At 42.7% G+C, this 23796-nt stretch overlaps 2 protein-coding genes across 4 annotated transcripts in view; one reads left to right on the plus strand and one right to left on the minus strand.

Moving 5' to 3' along the window:
- Fbxo11 (F-box protein 11) overlaps positions 1-1368 on the plus strand; it is a 73487-nt gene extending 72119 nt beyond the window's left edge. For all 3 annotated transcript variants that reach the window (XM_034514466.2, XM_034514467.2, XM_034514468.2), the window contains exon 23: positions 81-1368. In XM_034514466.2, coding sequence (XP_034370357.2) covers positions 81-210 — 130 coding nt within the window. In that variant the 3' untranslated portion in view covers positions 211-1368. The remainder of the gene's footprint in view (positions 1-80) is intronic.
- On the minus strand, positions 1335-17840 carry Msh6 (mutS homolog 6). Its single transcript, XM_034514465.2, has 10 exons — positions 17381-17840; positions 11240-11439; positions 8360-8529; positions 4865-7400; positions 3418-3686; positions 2673-2790; positions 2390-2479; positions 1892-2046; positions 1606-1805; positions 1335-1503 (listed from the first exon to the last, which is right to left on the minus strand). Exons 1-10 carry the CDS (start codon positions 17623-17625, stop codon positions 1422-1424), a joined length of 4065 nt encoding a protein of 1354 aa, XP_034370356.1. The 5' UTR covers positions 17626-17840; the 3' UTR covers positions 1335-1421.
- Between the last annotated feature and the right edge of the window lie 5956 nt (positions 17841-23796).

Genomic DNA, 23796 nt, shown 5'->3' on the forward strand with positions numbered 1-23796 from the left:
TACGTAGTAGTATGCGTATCGCTTGTTACCCAGTTACTTCCCTTCACTTTGCTAATTCTTGGATTTTCATTTTGCTTTAGGTTTTTCTGTGACTGTGGTGCTGGAACACTGTCCAATCCCTGTACATTAGCTGGTGAGCCTACACACGATACAGACACATTATATGACTCTGCTCCACCTATAGAATCTAATACGTTGCAGCACAATTGAATTCCTTCCCTAAAGAAACAGTCCTGCCATTCTAACATAACTTAAAACATCTTTTGGAAGATAAAATACTTGCCCATGCTACAGAAAGAGACTGTACTGGAAAAAAAAAAAAAAATGGATACACAAGGTCAGTTGACACTATGAAGCTCAAGCTACCAAAAAGAAAGTGGCAATATAATGACTCAGGATCTCAAAGCTGGGTATTTTAGCATTACTGTGTAAAGACTTTTTGAAGGGACAGAAGTAAAGAAATAAGCTGCAATTTTGTACAGATACCAACTTCTGAAAAAGCTGGTGTTTTGACAGCTAGCATTGAATGCAGTCTGATTTGCAGTAGGAATCTTCAAATAGACAAGCAGCTTTGTTGCTGCCTTTATGGACATGGGTACCAATTGCTTTTTGTAATATGGTAAAAATGTGAGCTAGCACTTCTGCATTGATTTTTTTTTAACATGTATTCAGATTGAGAATATGATTTTAATGCTTTAATCTCATATAGTTTGTTTTTAATTTCAAGCAAATCTTATTGTACTTGAATGTGCCCTGTTTTGTTAGCACACCTAGACTTGCTGTAACTGTACTCATGTCCCAGTATGTACGTTCTTTCTATGAAAGAGAAAAACACTAATCTTAAATTATATCCAGCAATGTTTCTGGTATCCTTTAAGAAAAGTTAAGACTATTATTTCCTTCCCTTTCCTGTGCAGCATTCAAAAATCACCCCTAGAAAAAGTGAGTGTTTTCATGAGACTTCCTAGGAAGGGATGCACTGTAAACAAAGGTATTCTTGTATCTCAGTTTTGTGAAAGTCTCTTCAAAACAGCCCTGTATGAACTCTGTTCATAGTTTTTATTTGAACAGTTTAGACAAAACAGCTGGAAATTACAGCAATTTCCTGCATTAAGCTGAGACCAGTATATACAGCTCTATACAGTTTCATAGCGCCGCCCCCCCCCCCCCCCATTTATGTGTATTGGTGACAGTGGGTATAAACAGCCTGAAAGTGTATGCATGTACCATACCATCTAGACTTAATATATTGTGGAGTACTCAATAACCATTATGTAGAAGGTAGGTAAGAATTAAAAGGGTTTAATTTCCTAGAAAGAAAATGGAAAAAATGGTCATTTTTAAAAAATAAAGTTTATTAGATCATAATGTTGTCTGAATTCACCACCTTTTTCAAAAGTCAACTCAGCTTCCAATGTAGTCTACAGTTCATTAATCAAAGCCAGCAACCTATGGATAGCTTCACTGTTTATAGTTGGCTTTTCACTAGCAAGACAAATTTCCCTTAAAAAAAAAAAAAGAAAGAAAAAAAATTATTTCATTTTTCATTTCATTTTGTCTCTGCCTTCCAAGGCAGCTATAAGAAGATTATAATGATATAATTACCGAAATAGGCGTAGTGACTGATTCATCCTCTCAAATTCTCTTGCTTTTCTGTGTCCCTTCTGAATAACCTCCTCTGGAAGATTAGCAAGCCTTGCTGCATTAAAGCCATAGCTCTTAGGACAAGCTCCCTTAATGAATTTATAGAGGAAAGTGATAGTCTCCTGGCTGGGGTCCTCACATTCATTTTCCACCATGCATGCCTTCAAGAAAGAAGAGTTCATTTATCACAGTTCTACCGTTTACCTTCTGCCAATAGAAAAAAATATACCTGGTTTATTCCACATACCATATGTCCTAGGCGCACACAAACATTTTTAGAATAATCTTCTACTAATGAATGATAGTGTGTAGAAAACAGTGTACGACACTTTATGGTTTCAGCAAGTTCTTTAACAACCGCATTGGCTATTGCTGTCCCATCAAAAGTTGCTGTACCTCTTCCTGTGGAAGTGAAATTAAATGTTAATAAACACCTACAATTCAGGTACAGAAGGGCAGAATGGGAACACTCAGTGGCACCATGCAACAGGTCCCCAGTACATGGGGAAAGAGCTTTAGCTGTAACAGGTTAAAAATAAAAGAAAGGGCAGGAGGTCCAAATGCCTCCCTCCCATGCTCTTGATGAGCATATATAGGAATGGGAAGGGGAGAGAGCTCTTGCCGACCAGACAAGACAGGAAATCCCAGGACAGCCAGCCAGAGAGGGGGAAAACACAGTCAATAGCTAGCTATTGGGGACATAGGTTTTCCACTCTAATGGCATTCAAACAAAAACCTGTCTTACCTAATTCATCCACAAGCACCAAAGAATGTTCTGTTGCATGCCTAAGTATGCTAGCAGTTTCACTCAACTCAACAAAAAATGTACTTTCCCCTATAAAAAGAAACAACTGATTATATCCTGTTTGAATATGAGCAACAATTAAACTACAAAACATGTATGCTTTAGCTGTAACAGGAACATAACAGGAATTACAATATTACAATAGGAATTACAATAACAAGTTTAAAACAAAAGGCAGATTATCTTTATCTTTGCCTTAGATGTGGAGGAAAAAGCAACTCACCTGACATTATTCTATCTGAGGCACCAAGTCTAGTAAACACTCTATCAACTGGTGTGAGCCTACACTTCTCAGCAGGTACATAACAACCCATCTGCGCCATTACAGCTAACAGACCAGCCTGTGAAGATGGGAGGAAAGGTATTATGATTGGTATTTAAAAACCTATCTGTACACAATACACATGTGATTCAAGAATCCATACAAGTAAAGCCTAGCTAACGAAGACCTCTCTGGGCTATAACTACTACAAATGCCTGGAACGAATCCTGGATCTTACATAACCCCCATACTTGTTTGAAAAAAAAAATATATAATACGGCCAATTTTGTTAGCAAATTAGATAAGTTTGTCAAAATGGTGCCTTGTTTCTTCTAAAAGACCACATCAGGGAACATTAAAACAAGTCTTAATTTTAACAGTAGTACTGGGGGAGGACAGTATAGCTGGTGGTATGTAGCTTAGCAGTAAAAAATGGCCTGGGCTCAATCCCTGGCACCATTATCATTATCGCTAATTTTATTCTAAAACCTCCATACCCTCCTTTGTTGGTCTCAGGGTTCTCATGATAATCATGTGTTTTCTAGCACTGAGCAGTTTTCCTTAACATTAGCTTAATTATATAAGGAGATTCTCCTTTTGCTTCTCTTATGTGACTCTGCTCTCTGAAAAATGGACTAGATCATGTATCATTTGCCCTTCATCTTACAATTACTTTCTAATTAATAGAATGTGAAGAATAAATCACCTGTCTTATGAGTGTAGATTTGCCCCCCATATTCGGTCCAGTCACAAGCACACAATAGGCTTTGCCATTTTCCTCTGCTTCTTCCTCACAGCCTATTAGAATGTCATTAGGAATAAAATCGTCTCCAAAAAAAGTCTTTGTAATGCAGGGATGTCGTGACCCTTTAAGCTCTAAGAAGGGATGTGTATCTTCTCCTGGTAACAGAATTACTGGGCGACACATAGGACCATCTCCTCCTTGACTATAGTTAGCCAGGCACAGTAGAACATCTGTCAAAAGAGGATACAAAATGAATCATTTTGTTGGGTAAACTTATTATACCCACTACCTGTGCCTGCTTCTATGTCTTTTAAAAAACTGACCAGCAGACCAAAGGTGCTTTGCCAGCAAGCCCAGTGACCCAAGTTCAATCCCTAGGATGTTGGAGAGACCACTGCATGCCCAACCTCCCAACACACAAAAAAGCAACATTATTCTGTTTTATCTTAAAGTGCTGCTGGTGCCAGCATGATAGCACACATGTTTAACCCAGCACTTGGAAAGCCGAGGCGGCATCTGTGTGAGCTCCAGGCCAGCTAAGGCCACAGTCTCAGAATAACAAAATGCTGTGACTGAAAACAAGCTTATTGGCCTGTTTTCCATGTCTTCACTGTAATTTTTCAAAGCAGTTCATCTGATTGACAATGACATTAAAAGGAGCTAGGGAACCAGACGAATGGGCCAGTTTAGAGCACCTTGTGCTTCTACTCTGTAGTGCATCTGCTCACTGACTAGATGAGAGCTCTGATACAGACCTCCATGTGATCATCCAGGGCTTTAGCTGCACGGTAGAGCCTATGCTTGAAGCACTACATTTATCCCCAACACTGTTCAATCCCTTGCACCAACAAAGCCCAAATGGCACTAGTCTTGATATTTAAAGATAACCAAATTATAAGTACACTAATAAAGGCAAAGGGCTCACATAAAGTGCCCCCAAATTATATCCATGCAAATTTGACTCGAACAAATACAAAAGGAAGAACTACAAAGAATAAAACCAAATTTACTCTTATAAAAGAATTTGGCTCAGCGGCAGTGTTTAAACAGCCCAGCATGCACAAAGCTCCAAAAGCTAGGAAATAGTAGCCCAGTCCTCTTAAGTAATCCTAGTACTTGGGGATCTGAGGCAGGAGAATTGCCAGGAGTTCAAGGACAGCTTGGGCTAGAGATTCTTAAACAAATCAGGGAATAAACCTACTACCAGTAAAGGTTTTTAAAAAGAAACTTTAAAATAAATCTTCCTTCAATGATAAAATTCAGAACTATTCCAAGACTGTAAAATGTCAATGTTTTAGTTACTTAAATTGTTTTGTGCAATGTAGTCAGTTTGATGCACACACCCATATTAAATATAGTTAGGTTTAGAGATGTATAGCTGAGACACAAAGGGTTACTAAAGCCTTACCCAACACTGCAGTGCACTCTACAGCAGACTGCCAGTCCTTGTACTTTTTATCAAAGTTATAGAACAGACGCCGCATGCAGTCCTTTAAAGATGTGTCCCTACGTTCTTCAGCATTTATAAGATTGGATAATTTCTTCTCAATCGTTTTGGTCCAATATCGTTTACAGCCCTTTTTAGTAGATTTCAACTCATATTCTTCAGGTAGATTACGGGTAGCAAAATTGTCTGGAATTTCTAACTGGTAACGGTTCCTTCCAATTCCCCAGTAGACTATGCTCTTGCAGCCAATCCGACTGCGCTGTTTGTCTAAGTACTCCAGGAGGCTCTGTTCATTCTCTTTTATATCAGCAAGTGCTTGGTCATAATCAGAGTCAAACCCTGCTTTTGGAGTAATGAGTCCAGTCTTCCGAGCTTTCTCATGGTCAAAAGCTGTATCCCATCGGTTCAGTTCTGTGGTCAGATCAGGAAAACGGCCTTTAGGACTTTTTGTCTGTAGAGTAACAACCTGCTTAAGGGTTTTAGACTTGAAACCATCAGCAACATCTTCCATAAGCCCTGTAATTTTACGCATTACTTTGAATCCTTCTAGAGCGGAAAGAAAATCAATAATCTTTTTTTTGCTGTATGTCGTTTCTTCGTACATTATAGCCCTGCTGTCTGGATGGTTCTGGCTTTTTAGGGGAGACCCAACATTGTGAATCTTACTCAGTAGCCTCTCAAGATCTGGGAGTTTCTTTAGGAGGTCTGCAACTTCAGTGACTTTGTCAGGCACAGCCATCAGATCTTCTACAGCATCTAAACGGTCACTAATAGCAGAAGGGCTGCAAAGCGGGGCACAAAGCCACTGTTTTAAGAGCCGCTTGCCAAAGGGGGTATGGCAAGTATCTAGCCTCTCTAGCAGAGTCCCTTCAGTGGAGCCATTCGTCCCATTCAGGAAAATCTCCAGGTTGTTTAATGTCACTGCATCTAGCACCATTCGCTGACTGGTGCTAGTAAAGACAGCACCAGGTTTTACTGTGCTGACCAAGTCAGAATCCAGGGGGAAATACTCTTCAAAATTAGACATTGAGAGAAGCTCCTGATCAATTAGGCATTTCTTGAGGTAGAAGACACAACCACCTAGAGCAGAGAGAGCCAATTCCCTCTCCTCTCCTGGTGTCAACCCAACAGAATCTGACTCCGAGGTCATACCTTTAAGCACTGGGGGCAGCATTGCACTACTGTCTTCAGTTCCAGCAAAATACCCTCCTTCAAGGAGTGTTCGCAAAGTCTTAGTGGCATCCCAAAATTGGGAACCTGGTATGAGACCTTCCTGAAGACAAGATGACAGTGAGCCCTTCAGGACCGTTTTGGTTTCTGTTGAGAGATTTCCTTTCTCAAACACAATTTCTACTGGAGGATAGTGTGCCACCAGAGTCCTAAACCTGGAACAGTGGCGGTCATCCGAAAACTGGCCTATGAAAAACTTGCCCAGTGAAGTGTCAACAAAGCAGACACCATATATACGAGTGTGACCAGAAGAATCTTCCTCCTTCTCTTTGAAGCTAAGAAGATACCTACTGTAGTTCTCAGAGGGATCACCATCCAGCACACTGTAGGTCTGTGTGCCCTTGGTAATGATCCTACAAATCTCCCTTCTCACCACTCTATCAAACTTAGATACGTGTGCCATCTTCCGACACCGTGCCTCCATCATTTCTGGAGTCTCAGTCTGTTCCACTCGTGCTACCTTATAGCCCTTCTGCACCAAGGAATCTGAGAATCGGCCAAATGCAATCTCTGGAAAACCAGAATGGGCCCAGTTGCCCTTCATGAATATCAGCCCCAGCTCATTGACTCCAATAACAGCATCCATGTGATACAATTCATAAAACTTCCCCACCTTATAAAAGATGACAAGATCAAAGTTCTGAGACTTGATCTGCCACCACTTCCTCATCCCTGGAGTACAAGAGTTGAGGAAATCTTCAGGCACATACAGTGTGGAGGAATTAAAATCAGGGTGATCAGGTCGTCTCCTGTGCTCATCTCTTCTCTTTTCTGGCTTAAGCCATTCTAAAGTTTCGTGATACCAAATAGTAGGTCCACTGCTGTCGTTACCTCCTCCACTGACATGGGTTTGGGAGTCAGAATTCTGAGGGGCAGAGAAAGCACTCAAGGTACTCTTGGTTTCTGACAGAATTCGAGTTGCTCGTTTGGCTGAGCCTGTTTCCTTCTTCAAACTTTTTCTTTTAAGTCCACCATGAGCAGCCACTGTTCTCTTCCGCTTTGGGGCACCTTTGCCAAAGGTACCCAGGTCTTCACTATCGCTGTCTCCAACTCCACTGCTCACTTCGTCACTGCTTCCTTCTTGCTTACTGTCTGGCTTGAATTCTACATCAGAGCCACCAATGTCACTCTCAGAGTCTGAGATGACCCTTCGCTTTTTGACTTGCCGGCTGCTTCGCCTAGGCCCCTGAACATTGGCCTGTGCTTCTTCTTCACTCTCATTCTGATTATCCTCTTCACTCTTATCAGATAAATAAGCCTCAGGCACCTGCCAGACAAACAAAGGGTTTTGTAAATATAAAACAGGCCTTTAGTTCAATCTCTGGTGCCACCAATAAAGTAAATAAGTAAATAAAAACAGCCGGGCAGTGGTGGCGCATGCCTTTAATCCCAGCACTTGGGAGGCAGAGGCAGGTGGATTTCTGAGTTCGAGGCCAGCCTGGTCTACAGAGTGAGTTCCAGGACAGCCAGAGCTACACAGAGAAACCCTGTCTCACAAAACCAAAAAAAAAAAAGCAAGATTTGGTAACTACATCTGTGAAACCCAGACATTGTGACTCAGGCCTGTAACCCCAGCACTCGAGAAACTGAGGCATAAAGACCACTGTAGTATTTTAAGGTCAGTATACAGTAGAGATGAAGCCCAGTTGATCCTAGGTTTGATCCTCAGCAATTCATAAACCAGGAGTGTTGACATACACCTCTAACTCCAGCCCTTAGGTGGCAAAAGCATGAGATTTGCTTGTTGAATTCACGGCCAGCATGTGCTACATGAGCCCTGTACAATCTCACCCATGTGCGTCAATGTCACACACCTTGAGAAACTTCTTTCCTAAAGAGATTTCAATTTAGCCTAACTTTAAATATAACTGAACGTGGTATGAAAGATCACAACTACTTATGGGCAGAGTTCTAGGCCGGCCCGAGCAACTCAGTGATACCCTGTCTCAAGTAAAAAAAAAAGTAGCACTTTCCTAAGGGCGTGGGTGGGCAAAGTGGAAGAGCATTTGCTTAACACGCTTGAGTCCCTGGGTTCAATCTCCTGAACTGGGAGACAACATGTGTAACAGCCTGTAATCCCAACATTTGAAAGGCAGAAGGCAAGAAGACTAAGCTTGAGGCCAGCTTCAGGTACCTCACGTAAAATTACTATTTTTTATTTTCTCTTACTTCATCACATACACACCATTTTCTCCCGTCACCCCCCAAGGGAATGGAATGACTGACCTCTGTCTCTTCCTCCTCTTCTGGCTCTGAAGGCTCATCACACACTGCCAGCTCAAGTCTCTTAACCTTGTCTTTACTTAAGGCCTCGTCCGCACGTTGCATTGCTCTGAGTATTTCAGATTTTGAACTGTAGAAATGACCTCCCTTCTGGGCTTCCTTTGACTTTGAACCTAGAAATATACTTATAAGAACCAGGTGGCTGAAGAGTTGGCCAATTTACAACATGAACAATAAGTTACAATCATTTTTAATGCCCCATTTTTTCATATGCATAGATCAAAAGCTGATCAAGGAAAAGGTAGCAGTGACAATTTTATTGGTTTGAATTTGCCGTTTAGTCATCCAAGGTCGTCTTTCTTCTAATGTCTCAGAATCATGGGTTAAGGTATGAAAAACCTCAAAGCAGATACAAGTGTAGTTTAGGAACTCTTTTAAAATTGTCCCAACTGAATAACCAGGCTAGGAATGTAACTCAGTAGAGTGCCTGCTGAACACGCATAGGCCCTGGGTTCTAGCCCCAGCACTATGTTGAACAGGAGTGGTAATACTAAATATAATCTCTAGCACTTGGGAGAGACAGGAGAATCAGGATCTCAAGCCATATTCAGCTACAAAGAGATCAAGTCTAGCCTGGGCTACATAAAATCCTGTCTCAGGAAAAAACAACAACAAAAAACAAATTTAACAAGGGGCCTATTATTTAAAAAAAAATGTTTTCCTCCTAATAATACAAAGGCAACATTTCAAAGACCCCTGCTTTAAAAGAAAACTCATTTTCATTTAAAAATTATTTTATGTGAATGTAATGTGATGGCTGGCTATCTTGTACATGGCCAGGGACCAATCCCCTCACTCGTTTCTCATCAACATCGTAAGTGAGAATACATCTTTCTATTCAAAAGCATAGTATCAAATTAAAAACTATTTCTTGGGGTTAGAGAGATGGCTCAGCAGTTAAGAGCATTAACTGCTCTTCTAGAGGTCCTGAGTTCAATTCCCAGCAACCACATGGTGGCTCTGCAATGAGTTCTGATGCCCTCTAGCAAGCAGGTATACACGCAGATAGAGCACTCATACACATTAAAAAAGATAATTAAAAAAAAAAAAACTTTTTTTTTTCTAAGAGACTAGAAATAGAAGTCTCTCTGATATATTCTTCTGCCCAAATATAACCATAACTGGAAAAAAAAGAAGCCAAATGTCTAAATTAAACAGATCCAAAAGTATTATATGGCCTTCTTTTTGTATAAGAAAACTAACAGGACTACCTAAATTTCAGCGAAACTACTTTTATGGAGCATCTAGAACAAACTGAAGGTACAACCTCTCATCTCTCTAAAGAGCAAAGGCTGCAACATGCAACAAGCATTTATCATTACACACCACAGCACACCACACCCACTCTCCTCAGAAACACTTGACCCAATAACTACAAGACAGAATTTGAACAAGAGGCCTTTCCCTCCATCCATGCTCTTGGCTAATGCATTAAAACATGCATTATTTCAACTTCCACCAGGGCTACATGAAAACGCTGACTCAAAAACATGATAACAAAAAATGTCAAAGCCAGCCTAGACTACAACATGAGCTTAAGGTAGCCTATACAATTTAGTCTCAAACAGTAAAAAAAAAAAAAAAAGGCTTCACCCCTTTAATCTCAGCACTCTGGAATATAAGAAGAGGCAAGTGACTCTCTTGTCAGTTTGAAACTAGCCTAGTCAACATAATATGGAAGATAGCCAGGGGTAGCCAAGGGGAGTGGGTGTGTCCTGTCCTCTCTCCCCAATTTGCCTACCAGTGCCCCCCATCCCCAATCCCCAACTCCCCACTCTGCACTGAAAGTGAAAAAACAAGGTCTTGCACTTGTGCACATTCTGGGCAAGAGCTCTATCACCAAACTATACCTTCAGCCCAATAAATGGGAACTTTAAAAAACAGAGGATAGAATTTTAAAGACCAAGATACAACATTTCACATACACAGTGACAATATAAATATTTTCCTGACCTCTTATTTTGCCCAGGCAGTTTTAAAATGTTAAACTTAATCCTGAAGAACTCATTTATCATCAGATGCCATAAGAGGTCATATTATATATGAGTGACAGCATCATTCACCAAGATTAAACAGCAGGTAAGTAAAGAGTATAATAAAATTCCTGGTTCTTTTTCCATTCATGATATTTCAGTGAATGTACCTTTTGCAGGACAAGCACACTAACCAAAAGGTATGATTCTTAAGAAGAGTTCTGGGAAACTGACCCTGTTGTGTTCCATATCACAGAGTTCAACACACTAGCCTAGGCTGTCTGGGAATAAGGGATGTGGCCTTGTTCATACCCAATGTGTGTTCTATCCTGCAATTATAGTGTGCATATGTTACATGTAACACAAGAGACAGGATGCTCTTGGCTAATGTGAGGCTAAATATGCAGTACCATCAGTGTCTGTGCAGATAAAGCTGGGCTTATAAAAAGCATTAAAGTACCAGAGTTCTGATGTGAAACACAACTCAAATATATTCATAGGTTACAATTTTGGAGGCTATGAGATAATGACAGAACTATGACAGAGAACGTCACTGTTCATGTCACCTACATACTTCAAAATAGAGCTATTTAACTCTTTACACTTCTCATCTCTCAGTTTCATAGCACAGTTACCTAACTCCCAATCAAGAGACCAATTTTCCTTAATGGGCTTTAACTGCTGTAAGTCAAAGGACAAAAATAAAATTTCCATACAAAACAAAGTAGCCAAAACCAGCTGCATCTTGCCTCTTTAGCATGTAAGAAACCTTACAACCGCTATCCCTGCAATTTGCTAAGGAAACACACACACAATTTCATGAATCACCCCATCCCTGTTTATTTTTTACCTGTATATGGCTTTAACATCCTTTTGCTAACCCAGCCCCTTGTTGGACTGTCATCAAAAAACTGTACATGAACACGGACAGATTTTCCTTTCTTCCGGATGAATGTTCCATCAAAGGGATGATTATAAACCAGGCAAGGCCACCAGGGGTAACCTTCCATCTTAGCCCAAACCAGATCACCTGGTGAGAAGTCACAAGAACTGTTGGAAAAAAAAAAAAAAAAAAAACAAAAAAACATACACACACCAGTTAATATCTGGCTACCTTACTTCAATGGCAATTAACCACAAATAAACAGTTTTAGGGAAGTCATTAAGTAAGTCTCCTTTGGAGGCTTCTGGCAAATCAGAAGAAGGCTCCAGGAACTTTCTAGTGACATGAGCAAGCTCAGACAGTGCTTATGTAACAAGCCAACAATAAACTAGTACTTGATGAACAACTGTTTCTTGGTCTTAAAATGGCAAAATTCAAATTGTATCCTGTCAGTCACAAAACAGACTTACACAGTATGAGTCATACCTACATATCAGCACATATCAGAATCCACAAGATCTGAAGTCATGATTATTAGCTTGCTAATTATATTATCTGATCCATTAAATTTAGCCTGGAGTTGTTCCAGCTGTATATCCAAAGCTGTCTCTCCTCTTAACAAGTGCCTAACACTTGAGTACACATGCCTATGAAAATGTTTTCAAAGGCTTATTCTTCACAAAACTTGATTCAGTTTTTGTGGGTTGTCTCTGAGGAAAGGAAGAGAAAGGAAACAGAACTCAGAACCAGACATACAAGAACCCTGTCCATAATAGAAAAACCACTAACAACTACTCCTGCCCAAGTGCACTAAATAACAATAGCAGTATTCTCTGGGTTCACTCAAAAGTTTTTCTCAGCACCTTACAACATTAAGCACACTCCTACGGCAAGAATACTCAAGACATTTCTGGAGTAGTCAGTTCAAGTCAACTGCCTTAGGCTCAATCACGACGTAGTAATTGCTTCAGAAAATAACATCGCCAACGTGGCGCCATGGCACACAAAAAGCAGGAGGAATTCGATGATTATTCTTAAGGCTATCTTTGATTAATTACAAGATCTATCAAAAATGTGTCTATGTGCAAATACACACTCTTTTGGGGACAAGTCAATGGGACAGCACTTGCCTAACATGGGCATAGTATGGCTACCATACCCACTCAAATAGGGGAAAAATTACTTTTAGACTACAATTGTAATATGAGCACCATCTTCTTATACTGCCTCCCCCCACACCTACCCCCGTTTAGAAGGACCAGCACAATAGTTCATGAACACCTCAGGCTCACTTCATGGGTCACCATTAAGAAGCTGTACCTGTACAACTCAGACAGCCACACAATTGTACAGGTACACAAAACTGCTCCCAAATTAAACACTATAGCCCGGGGGGGAGGGGCAGCGGCGGTAGGAGGTAGGACCCTAAAAGCTTCCCCAAAGCCCTGTTCTCAGGATATTACTGGCCATGCCAAATACTTGGTTTTAGACAAGAAAATTTAGTAAGTTCCTTCTCCATACATCAGGGCTTCAGGGTAAGGCCTAGTCCTTAACACTAACAGGGTCAAGGGTCAACTTCAGGGTCAAATAGAGGCTGACCTTCAATTTTATCAGATATTCCCTTCTAGCTGCTTGACCACAAAGCCTATCACATCTGGAGGACAAGTTTTCTACATCCTGTTTTGTTCTGTTTGGGGGTTTTTGTTTTGTTTTTTAGAGACAGAGTTTCTCTGTGAGGTCCTGGCTATTCTGGAACTCACAAGGATAGCATCAAACCAGAGATGCCTGCCCCTGTCTTCCAGTGCTGGGATTAAAGGCAAGTGCCACCCACAAAGTTCTCTAAATCTTTAAGAGGGAAGAGAACACAAGCTTTCTAAGCACTCCTTTATGCCGTTAAATGTCAATGGCTATATTTCCCCACATGGAGGGATTTTCAGGGTTTATTTAACCTGTGTATCAGCCAAGACAAGACTTTTATGCCGCAGGGGAAAGAAGTCAATGGGGCCAAGCCTGGCTGGTATTTTCCAAGAGTGGCACAATAAAATGGATGTTTGATACATGCAAGTATAAGGCTTCTTTTTACTTTTTCCTTAGTACGTGTTTGGGTACTTAAGTGCTATGGCATGGATGTGGTGGCAAAGGATAACTCTCCTTCCATCATGCAGCTTTCAGGACTCAAGCTCAGGTTATCAGGCTTAGCAGCAGCCACTTTGCCGAATACAGCATCTTGCCAGTCTCAAGATTTTTCTAATAATACTAAAAGCTTAGCTTTGTGTGCGTGCAGGTGTGCAAATTATATAAACACAAGGGTATGGGGACTAGAGGTCAACCTCAGGTATCATTCCTCCGTTACCAGCCACCTTTTTTGTCTTGAGACATAATCCCTCATTGGCCTAAAACTTGCCAAATAGGTTAGACTAGCCAAACAGGGATCCGACTCCCCAGTGCCAAGGACATCTGTCACCATGTCCAGCTTATTTTTTTAGGTGGCTTCCTTCTGTGTATTGAACTAAAATCCTCATACTTGCAATCCATCCAGTCTCCCCAGTCCCTGTATGATAGAATGCACAGCTTCTATCCCAGCACTTAGAAGACAGGGGCAGATCTACTTAATGAAAGACAGACAGACAGACAGACAGACAGACAGACAGACAGACAAGGGAAAGAGAGAGGAGGGAGGGAAAGAGAGTGAGAGTGAGAAGGAGACAGACAGAGAGAGAGGGGGAAAGGGAAGGAAGGGAAGGGAAAGAAAGAAAAGGAGGGAGGGAAGGGAGAGGGAGAATTCAGACTAAGCCAGAGTGATGGCTCAGCAAATTGAAGTACCCGGGTAAAAAGTGCCTCTCACAAATTGTCCTGAACTCCATACACACCCTGTATCATTTACACAGCCATACCCATCTCCCATACCCACCCACCCACCCACCCACCCATAAATAATGTAATTACTTTAAAGAAGAATCAAGGCATCCAGGTGTGGTAGCACACACCTTTAATCCCAGTGCTTGGGAGCCAGAGACTACAGGGTCTACAGGGTGCATTCCAGGACATCCAGGGCTAAACAGAGAAACCCTGTCTAAAAAGATACCAAAGTCAAGATATGGCCTAGGAGATGATTCAAAGGATAGCTGGCCTGAGTTCTATCTCCACAACAATTGGTGTAAGAACCAACTAAAAGTTGCCTTCTGATTCCCACAACCTACTATAGCATGCAGGCACTCATATACACACTAACAGATAATTTTTAAAAGTCAAGAGATGATGGGGCTGGAGAGATGCTCAGCAGTTAAAAGTCTCTGGCATTCTTCCAAAGGAACCAGGTTCAATTCCCTGCACCCACAGGGCAGCTTACAATTGTGTGTAACTCCAGAGGCTGAGCTCATTCCCTGGCCTCCTTCAGGCAGCAGGTATGCACATGGATACACATGCACACATGGAGGCAACATACACCTCTGTGTTTACCTGTTGCTGAACTGTGTCCTTTATAACCAAAGAGAAAGAGAGAAAGAAGTGAGCCAAAATTACTGTATATGCCCCATTGGCTCTTCCTGATGCCTAAGCTGAAATGCCAGAATACTGGACTCCACAACTTTTTAAATTTTAATTAAGTCACTGGGCATTGGCAGGACACACCCTTAATCCCAGCAAAAGCAAGTGCATCTCTGAGTTCCAGGACAGCCAGGGCTGTACCGAGAAACCCTATCTTGAAAACCCAAAACGAATATCCAGAAGCAGGGGAATCAGAGGCTACACACCAAGTTTTGAGGCGAGCTTAGGATATATGAGACTATCTCAAACTATCAATCAGGAGATGAAGAGCACTGGCTATTCTTCCAGAAGACCTGGGTTCAAATAGGAAGGAGCTCATGACTATCTGTAACCCTTCATCTATACCTATGACTATACCTATCTGTAACCCTTTTATCATTCATAGGTATGAGGCACACCTGTGGTGTAGACATACATGCAGACACAACACCCATAAATACAAAATAAACTTTACTTTTTTGATAGTCTCAATATGTAGTATTGGCTAGCCTGGAACTCTCCAAATAAACTAGCCTCCACCTTACTGAGATCCATCTGCCCAAGTGCAGGGATTAAAGGGTTGTATTACCCTTTAATAAGTACAATAGTTACCAACAACCATGTTATTTAAGCCAATTAAGAGCATAAGAGTCCTTTAATAATGCCCAGACCAAGAGTATACTAAGGCCTCCAAAATGTTTCTTAGTATTGAAGCTCAGGGGCACAAAACCACAATTAAATCAGTGTTGAAGGAGGCAGGGCCAGGGTGATTTCGGAGGAGCTTTGTACTATTTGTCTTTTTGCAAACCTTAGCAGTGTTTTCTATTTACCCTTCTTAGCTATTTTGTATTTTAGCTTGCGCAAACATTACTTTGGTTACTACATCTGGCCAGTGGTCAGGGTGACAATCCTGAAAGTGTTGCCAAGGCCACATGGTTACTGGGTGAGTGAGGGTGAGTGATCTAGGGGGACACAAAAGTGGAGTCAAGGCAAGCTGCTGTTACCTCAGGCACCTCAAAAGCATTTAAGAAGTAAAACATGATAGCACCTCAGTCACAAGCAAAGCACTTCCTGGTTATTTGGGAGACTCTGGGTTACACTTAGTGCTTGTGGGACCAACTACTAGCTATAAAACTAACCCATCATCAAACATTTTAACTGACTCTGAAAAAAAGAAGCTAGACATGGAGACACAGGCCTGTAATCCTAGCACTTCAGAGGCGAAAAAGGAGTTTAAAGTCACTTTCACCTAAGTATGAAGTTCAAATGCTGCATGGCTGTATTCCAGCATTCCAGGGCAGCAGTGGGAGCATGTTTCAGAAACACTGGGGACAGGGTTGTAATTCAAGACCAATGTGGTCTACAAAGCAAGACATGGCAAATTCAAACTAGTTATGGATGCCATATTAATAAATTCTCTAGACAAACTTCTAATACTATTTTGAGTGTGTGTGTGTGTGTGTGTGTGTTGGGGAGGGGTTCCAACTGAAACTAAAATGGCCAGAGCCTGTAATCCCAGGAGATGGGTCCAAAGACATTTATTTGGACTTAGTAGTATGGATGGAATCGACTTGCACTCTTGAACTGGCTTTGAGTCAGTTTTTAATCAGGATACATTAAACTACATAAGGTACAATAAAGTAAGTGCGTGCCTTTATTTTGGATACCACAAAAGCAATCACATCCAAGTAAGTATGTATTTCCCACCAAATCATAAATTTCCCCCCCAAGCAGAACCTACTAATAATTCTCTAGAAGGCCTGGACACTCTAAGTGCTCTCAGTTATAACCTCCAACCCTAGACTACTCAAGTGACCTTTTCTGGTATTTAAATACACAACTGCAGGTTAGATGTGAAAGCTTGGTGATACATACAGCATGCAAAGTCCTATGCTCCAGGTCCAGTACCACAAAAACACGGCCACACCCCCAACACACGGAGGCTGCCCCTACAATTATAAATTTTGAAAAATTGAACATTTCCTGTAGGACACCCATCAGAAATCGCTGCGAAGAACTATTAGCTAGCGATTTGATCTGATTCTTTTTGAGTCTCATTTAAACGGCCACCATTATATGATGTGTTGAAACAAAAGAAAGAGGGCTTCAGAAAGTGCGAGTACAACCCCAGCAAACCTCCACCCCGAATACCCACAAACTGCGAAAAACCTTCCGCACTCTTCCTTCCTGCGGAATCGTGGATTAAAAACGGTGTTGTCCCAAACCGGAACACCGCTCACACTACAGACAAACTTCCACCTGCAACCCAAGAGTTTCCTTCCAGGCGTCTTCGCCTTAGGCTCACGACCGCGACGAGCTCCCCGCCCCGCCCCCTCGGGCCCGGGACCACAGCGGGACACACTCCGGACCCGGCCAGTTCGGGGGAGGGTGTCTCCGCACCCGAGCCTCCCGACCCACCCCACCCCCAAGGCGGGAGTGCGCTCGCAAAGTCCCCGGAGAGTCCCAGGCACCAGCCCCGCGGCTCCCGGGCAGGCCGCCCCTCCTCCCGCCGCCGCCTGGCACTAAGCAGCGTCCCCCTCCTTCCGGGCCCGCCGCGCGCCGCCTTAGCCCCGAGCCGGCTACCTGGGGGGGACGGCCGGCGCGGCCGACCTCCGCGGCCCTCCGTTGAGGTCCTTTGCCTCCGGCGACGAGGCGGATACAGCCGCGGGCCGGGACCCAGGTCCAGCCTCGCTCCAGGCCGCATCCCGGCCGCGGGAAGCAGAGGCTTCGGAGGAGGCAGCGCCTTTGCGTGAGGCCCCGGCCTCCTTGGTGTCGCCGAGCGCCGGGGACCTGGGGAAGAAGCTGTACAGGGTGCTTTGTCGCGACATGATGAAGGCTGACCGACCGGCCGACCGGGCCACCGCTCCGAGCGCCTACAGACAGCGAACGCACCGCGCGGCCGCTGCTGGCGGGAAAGTCGGGGGAGGCGCGTCCGACCCCAGCGCCCGTAGGCCGACGGCCAATCCGCAGGCGTCTCGGCCTGCGCAGTAGGCGGGGCCCCGCCTCCGACGTGCCCTGGCGTGCCCACGTCGCCCCGCCCTTAAGCTCGGGTTGGCGGGCCTTGAAACGGGGCCTTTGGAAAGCAGTTGAGAGCGCGGTGCCTACCTTGCCCGGTCTGCACCGAAGTGGCTCGCGCGGCTGCTGGAACGGCGGGGTGAACCCTGCGGGAAGCCGCATCGAACCTGCTCCGGAAACATCTGGCGCTGCGGGCGGTCCTGCGGTTGGACTGAATGGAGCTGGGAAATTGACTGTTACCGTAAGCCACGTACGGGGCGTTCGCAGAGCAGTTTGCAGAGAGGCACCTGTAAGTGCCAAGTGCAAAACTAGGCACAAAACTCTCCTTGGCCCGTCACTGCCTCAACTAGTTTATGCCTCACTATATGAGGTGGACAGTTAACAGTCTTATCTGAGCCCTTTGGCATAGATATGCAGAATTTCTTATATTTTAGAAACTGAGATAGCTAAAGTAATGTTTAGCGTTAAAGCCCGGGCCCTAAGCAACCCTAACAAGCTAGACTCTCCCACTCATCCTCAATAATTGAATAAAAGAGACAGTAGCAAAAATCAGAGAAAGATTTATTCAAAGGGCCACAAGAGGAAAAAAAAGTTCAGACCCACCCCCTCAAAGTTCATCTTTTGGGGACTGGCATGAGGTTTAGGTTTAAACAGGGCAATAGGAGCCAGAGTGGTCTTGGCAAGGGTTAATCTGACCCACCATCATCTCTGCTCCAGACTGTTGTACAAAGTGATTCAACGTGTTTCAGATCTGTGTGAAATCTCCGGAAACCAAGCTCTTCCTCAGATTAACTCGAAGCTTTGCCTAACCCCTCCCCGCCAAGAAATTCCTGGAGAAATTCCAATTCCACAGGGAAGGGATTCAAGTGTCTCTCCTCAGAATGTCTTCCTGCCAAGTTGATTACCAGACTTTTAGAAAATTAAAGCTCCTATTCAAATTCAAGAAATCCATGGCTCCGGATAGAGGCCGGTGGCTCTCTGAGGTCAAGTTCAGCCCTGGATACAGTTCTAAGACAGCTAGGGTTCTGTTACACAGAGAAACCCCGACTCAAAAATCTAAATCAAAAACGGAAAAAAAAGATTGGGAGACTTAATTCGGCTCTAAGTAAGTATAGAATTAGCTCTAGCTAGCAACACCTTCACTTTGGTAAAAGGGTAAAAAGACAACTCAGCATTTAAAGGTGCTTTGGAGCCAAGCCTGGTGGCCTGAATCCTATCCTTGGAATCACACTGTGAAGGATTCCTGTAGATTATCCTTTGACCTCCACTCTTGGGCTCCATACAATTGGGGTGGGCACTCGTGTACATCACACACACACCCATCCCAGTCTAAATAAACGTCAAAAACTAAAAACAAAAGAAACTTGGTATGGTAGGTCACACCCTTGATCTCAGCACTTGGGAGACAGGGCAGATGGATCTCTGTGAGTTTGAGGCTATAAGGGATGGCGCAGAGAAACTCCCACAATAGACCACTCTGTAGACATAGACAAAAAGATTTATTTGGGATCAAACTGCTAAGGCCATTCTCTTGGAGCAGAGATAGGAGCAAACTGTTGGGAAAACAAACAGACTTTATGACAGTGGGGTGGGGGTGGGGGTGGGGGTGGGGAATCTGAGCTGATACAGGCTGTTATTCTGGTAGGTTAGACTAGGTGGCATTGCCTGAGGTAGTTGACCTTTCAGGAACCTTAAGGGAGGTTCTTGGCGAAGAGAAACTGCCTTAAAAGATTTGCTCTTCTAGTAAACAGAAACCTTTAGGCTTGTTCACCCAATAACAGTCCTTCTGTTTAGGACAATGTCACCTGCACTGTCTGTGGGAGTGGTGCTTTGGACCTGGCAGAGGCCAGCCTGGTCTACATAATGACTTCAGACCAGCCACAGTTATGCAGTAAGGTTCTATGGCAAAATAAATAAGTAACTACATTAATTTTTAAAAAAGAGTCAGTGATTTGCTGTGTTTGGGCAGCCCTGGTTTTCCTTTGCATATTTGTGGTAGGTGAGCGTCTGCTGCCCTCTGACCTATCAGTTCCTGACATTAATTAGGCTTTTATATATGTTCTCAGTTTACCTTGTATTTTCTTGTATTGTTTTGAATCAAGTTCCTGCTGTGTAGCCTAGGCTGACCTCAGCTTTCCTAGATCTAGAGGCATGTGACAACAGCTGTCTTGAAATGTTCTTACTTTAAAACAAACCTCTAGGGAAGGCAGCTTGACAATTAAGTCCCTGCTGCTGCTCTTACAGAGGAGAGCTCAGTGCTTAGCATCCATGTACGAGAGCTCACAACTCCTATAACTCAAGCTCCACAGGGCGCCGTCCTCACTCTCTTCTGGCCTCTGAAGACACACATAAATAAAAATAAAGCCTGAAAAAAGGTGACTACTTCTGTTGTTTCTGGAAGGAAACTTTACAAGGTTTGAAAAAAAATCTTGAAATTTTTATGTCCCAGACATCAAGACAAAATAGAGCTCTCATCTTACAGGGAATAAGAGATGGTTTACTTTGGAGCCATTTAAGTGGCCACGGCCTGGGAATCAGATTTAGGTTACCCCAAATTCTGTGTTTCAACATGAAGTAGTTTCATACTTTTTTTTTTATCTTTTTACTTAACATAGTCAAAAATCAAGACAAATTTAAAATACAAAGAGTCAGGTGCAGTGAGATGAGGGGAGCTTTTCTTTAAAAAAAAAAAAAAAGAAAGAAAGAAAGAAAAAAGATTTATTTTATGTATATGAGCACCAGAAGAGGGCATCAGATCCCATTACAGATGGTTGTGAGCCACCATGTGGTTGCTGGGAATTGAACTCAGGACCTCTGAACGAACAGTCTTAACCACTGAGTCATCTCTCCACCCCCAGGGGTCAGGGGAGCTTTTCCTTAGGCCTGTCTGATAATAATCTTGCTTTTAGGTTGGTGGAAGTAGTTAATTGATTCCAAAAGATTTTTATCTATTAGTTACAAAATGTTAGTGTTAATCCCACAGACATGAAGAGAAAGGCCACTGGCCCAAATCATGGCTAAATTAAAGTAAGCTTTATTTGTAAAGCTTTTTTATTGTACATGGGCTGTCTCTCCCTAAGGCGGGTTTCAAGAGATCAGCACTGGACATGGGGAATAAGGTTTTTATAGCTCAGAAGTAAGGAGTTTCCAAATGGGAGATTTGGTAGGCATATAAGTAGAGGTCACAGAACCAGAACATAGGCATAAAAGTTGATCATAAAAATCTCCTGAAACAAGAGTAATATGATGATCATAATGAGGTGGTCATACCAACAGGTGGTCATAACAACAGATGACCATAAGAAGGTGATCCTATCAAGGGAATCAAAGCAAAGGAGTCATAACAAGGGAGATACGGCAAAATGCTCACAACAGAGGAGTCATGACAAAGGGTCATCACAACATGGGCATCACAAAGTGGGCATGACAAGTTGGTTGTAACAGGGTAGTCATAAAAACAAGGTTATATCAATGTGGCCATGACAAAGGAATTGTGAAAAAAAGGTCATGACAAGGTGGACATAACAATCTCCTGAAACAAACTCATGGTTGCCATTTCCTGGAACAGCAGTACAGAATCCTTTGCAGTTAAGGTAACAGTTGGAGCACAGCTTAATCGTTGAAAAACAGATATAAGAATGAACCTAGTTTGACTTTGCTATAAGATTGTTTTCAAGCTCAATGTGGAGGCAGGCTGGCTTATCAGGTAAGTTCCAGCACAAGAGATGGGCAAGAAATGGCTGTTCAGAGTCTGAAGCTAGGCAAAGATGAAGTAATTAGCCTCTGGACCTATAACATCCCAATCTCAGCATAGTACAGCAATTCTAATCAATCAGTTCTACAGACACAGTTTCTTTTCAGGAGTTCTCATCTACACAGATATGTTATTAGTAAATGTTTAGGGCTTGCATCTATGTAAATACAAGAACAAGAAACCTTGTCTCAAACAAGGTGCAAGTGAGGACCAACACCTGTAAGAATGTATGGTGGTTTGAATAGGAACGGCCCCATAGATTCATGTGTTGAATACTTGTTGTGGTGGTTTGAATATGCTTAGACCAGGGAGTGACACTGTTCAGAGGTATGCCCTTGTTGGAGGAAGTGTGTCACTGTGGGGGTGGACTTTGAGACTCCTATGCTCCAGCCCTGGCCAATGTGGAGGAAGAGCTTCCTCCTAGCTGCTTACAGAAGACAGTCTCTCTCAGATGCAGTTGGATTGAGATAGAGAACTCTCAGCTGACTTCAGCATTGTGTCTGCATGGATGCTGCCAGGCTTCCTGCCATGATGATATTAGACTGAACCTCTGAAACTGTAAGCTAACCCCAATTAAATGTTTGCATTTATAAGAGTTACCTTGGTCATGATGTCTCTTCACAGCAACAGAAACCCTAACTAATACAATTGGCCATGGAATGGCACCATTAGGAGGTGTGGCCTTGTTGGAGTAGGTTTGGCCTTGTTGAAGGAAGTATATCACATACACACACACACACATATACATATAAACATATATACATATACACAGAGAGATATATACACAGAGACACATACATACACAGAGACAAACACCATACATACATACACACACACACATACTGTATGTATCCATATATATTTCATACACATTGTTGGGGTCTGAAGATTACCACACAAACTACTCAGACACTGATCTCAGTCAAACAGGGATAGCTTATTGAATGCCACATCCCAAGACTGATCAATCAAGGACACAATACAGACTCAGAAACTGAACTGTATCTCCTAGCTAGAATCCTTTAGAGATTTTAAGCCTAAAATCCACAAACATCCATGCCAAGTTATTCCACTAATCAGGATTTAGGAATGTGGGATTTCCTTAGGAACGTGTCTTTGTTATACATTTATTCTGCTCCCATTGATGGGGTATTCATCTGTGGTGGGAGACTTGCCTTGCCTAACATCCATGTCTTAACTGGCCAACTAGGATGTCAGTTACTCATGCGCATGTCTCTTTTCTGCCAAGTAGGATGTCAGTTCCCAGGGAAGTCTTGGGAACTTACACTTTACTTGACCACTACTCAAAATACAAGTCTTATTCCAAATAAGTACAGGTGTCTCTCTTATGTTGGGGTCCATCCCAGGGGAAGTTTATAAAGGTAAATACCATAAAAGCTCATACATGGGTACAGGAAGTGCTGCTGGGTGGTTGGTTTGAGTCCAAGCTTATTCTGGCTAACTATATACAAAGCAGTTCTTTTGACTTCTATTGTGATTCATTTCCAAGAACACCAAAGCACAGAACATCCTAGTAGCAGGAACAGCACAAGAGAACATCTCCTTATGACATTAGTAACAGCATGAAATGGCAGGCTAGACAGGTTACCTAGAGCTTAACACACATAACATGTATGTGATACATTTTATGTATGTATGGGATCCCTCATTTCTGGGATGATATCTCTTTATGATAAAATAAGGACTGTGATTCCACAGAAGTTGCAGAAGAAGTTTTACACTATTATAAGAGATTTATTTATGGATGATATATCATTCAAGAAAAGGATTTTATATAATTAAGCTGGTTATCATCAAAAAGTTATTTAGCGTGTTTTAAACATCAAAACAATAGTGTGTATTGTTGCACTGAGACGTGAAGATGTAAAGAGAGAAGTTCTCTGGAGTCCGAATGAAGCCTCTGCCAACTGAGAAGCAGGAAACTTTGGACAGTTAGCTGCCAACAGAGTTACTGTTGCTTTCATATACAGAAAAGGAGGCCAGCCAGTGCAAAGGCCATCCTCCTTTTCCTGAGAATCTAGAATAATATAGAGCAGTTTATGAACTACACTAAAGCTGAAGTTTGTTAAATGCTGTGGACTTTTGTTTCAGCCTGGTCACACCCTTTTCACTGCTGCTAGCCCCTGTGGCGTAGCCAGCTGCTGTGCACTGGGGGCGGGGGGGGGGGGTGGGGAATGCAGGGCTCTGCCAGCAGTGAGTTGCTCAGGCA

The sequence above is a fragment of the Arvicanthis niloticus genome, chromosome 11 (genome assembly GCF_011762505.2).
Source record: "Arvicanthis niloticus isolate mArvNil1 chromosome 11, mArvNil1.pat.X, whole genome shotgun sequence".
NCBI classification, from domain to species: domain Eukaryota; kingdom Metazoa; phylum Chordata; class Mammalia; order Rodentia; family Muridae; genus Arvicanthis; species Arvicanthis niloticus.

Excerpts from the sequence above, each read along its gene's own strand:
- Msh6 (XM_034514465.2), bottom strand. The coding sequence starts at position 17,625 with ATGTCGCGACAAAGCACCCTGTACAGCTTCTTCCCCAGGTCCCCGGCG. Across the intron at positions 3,687-4,864 it reads AGAGTGCACTGCAGTGTTGG|ATGTTCTACTGTGCCTGGCT; the intron begins GTAAGGCTTTAG and ends CTCTTTTGACAG. Across the intron at positions 2,047-2,389 it reads GGTGCTTGTGGATGAATTAG|GAAGAGGTACAGCAACTTTT; the intron begins GTAAGACAGGTT and ends TCACTTCCACAG.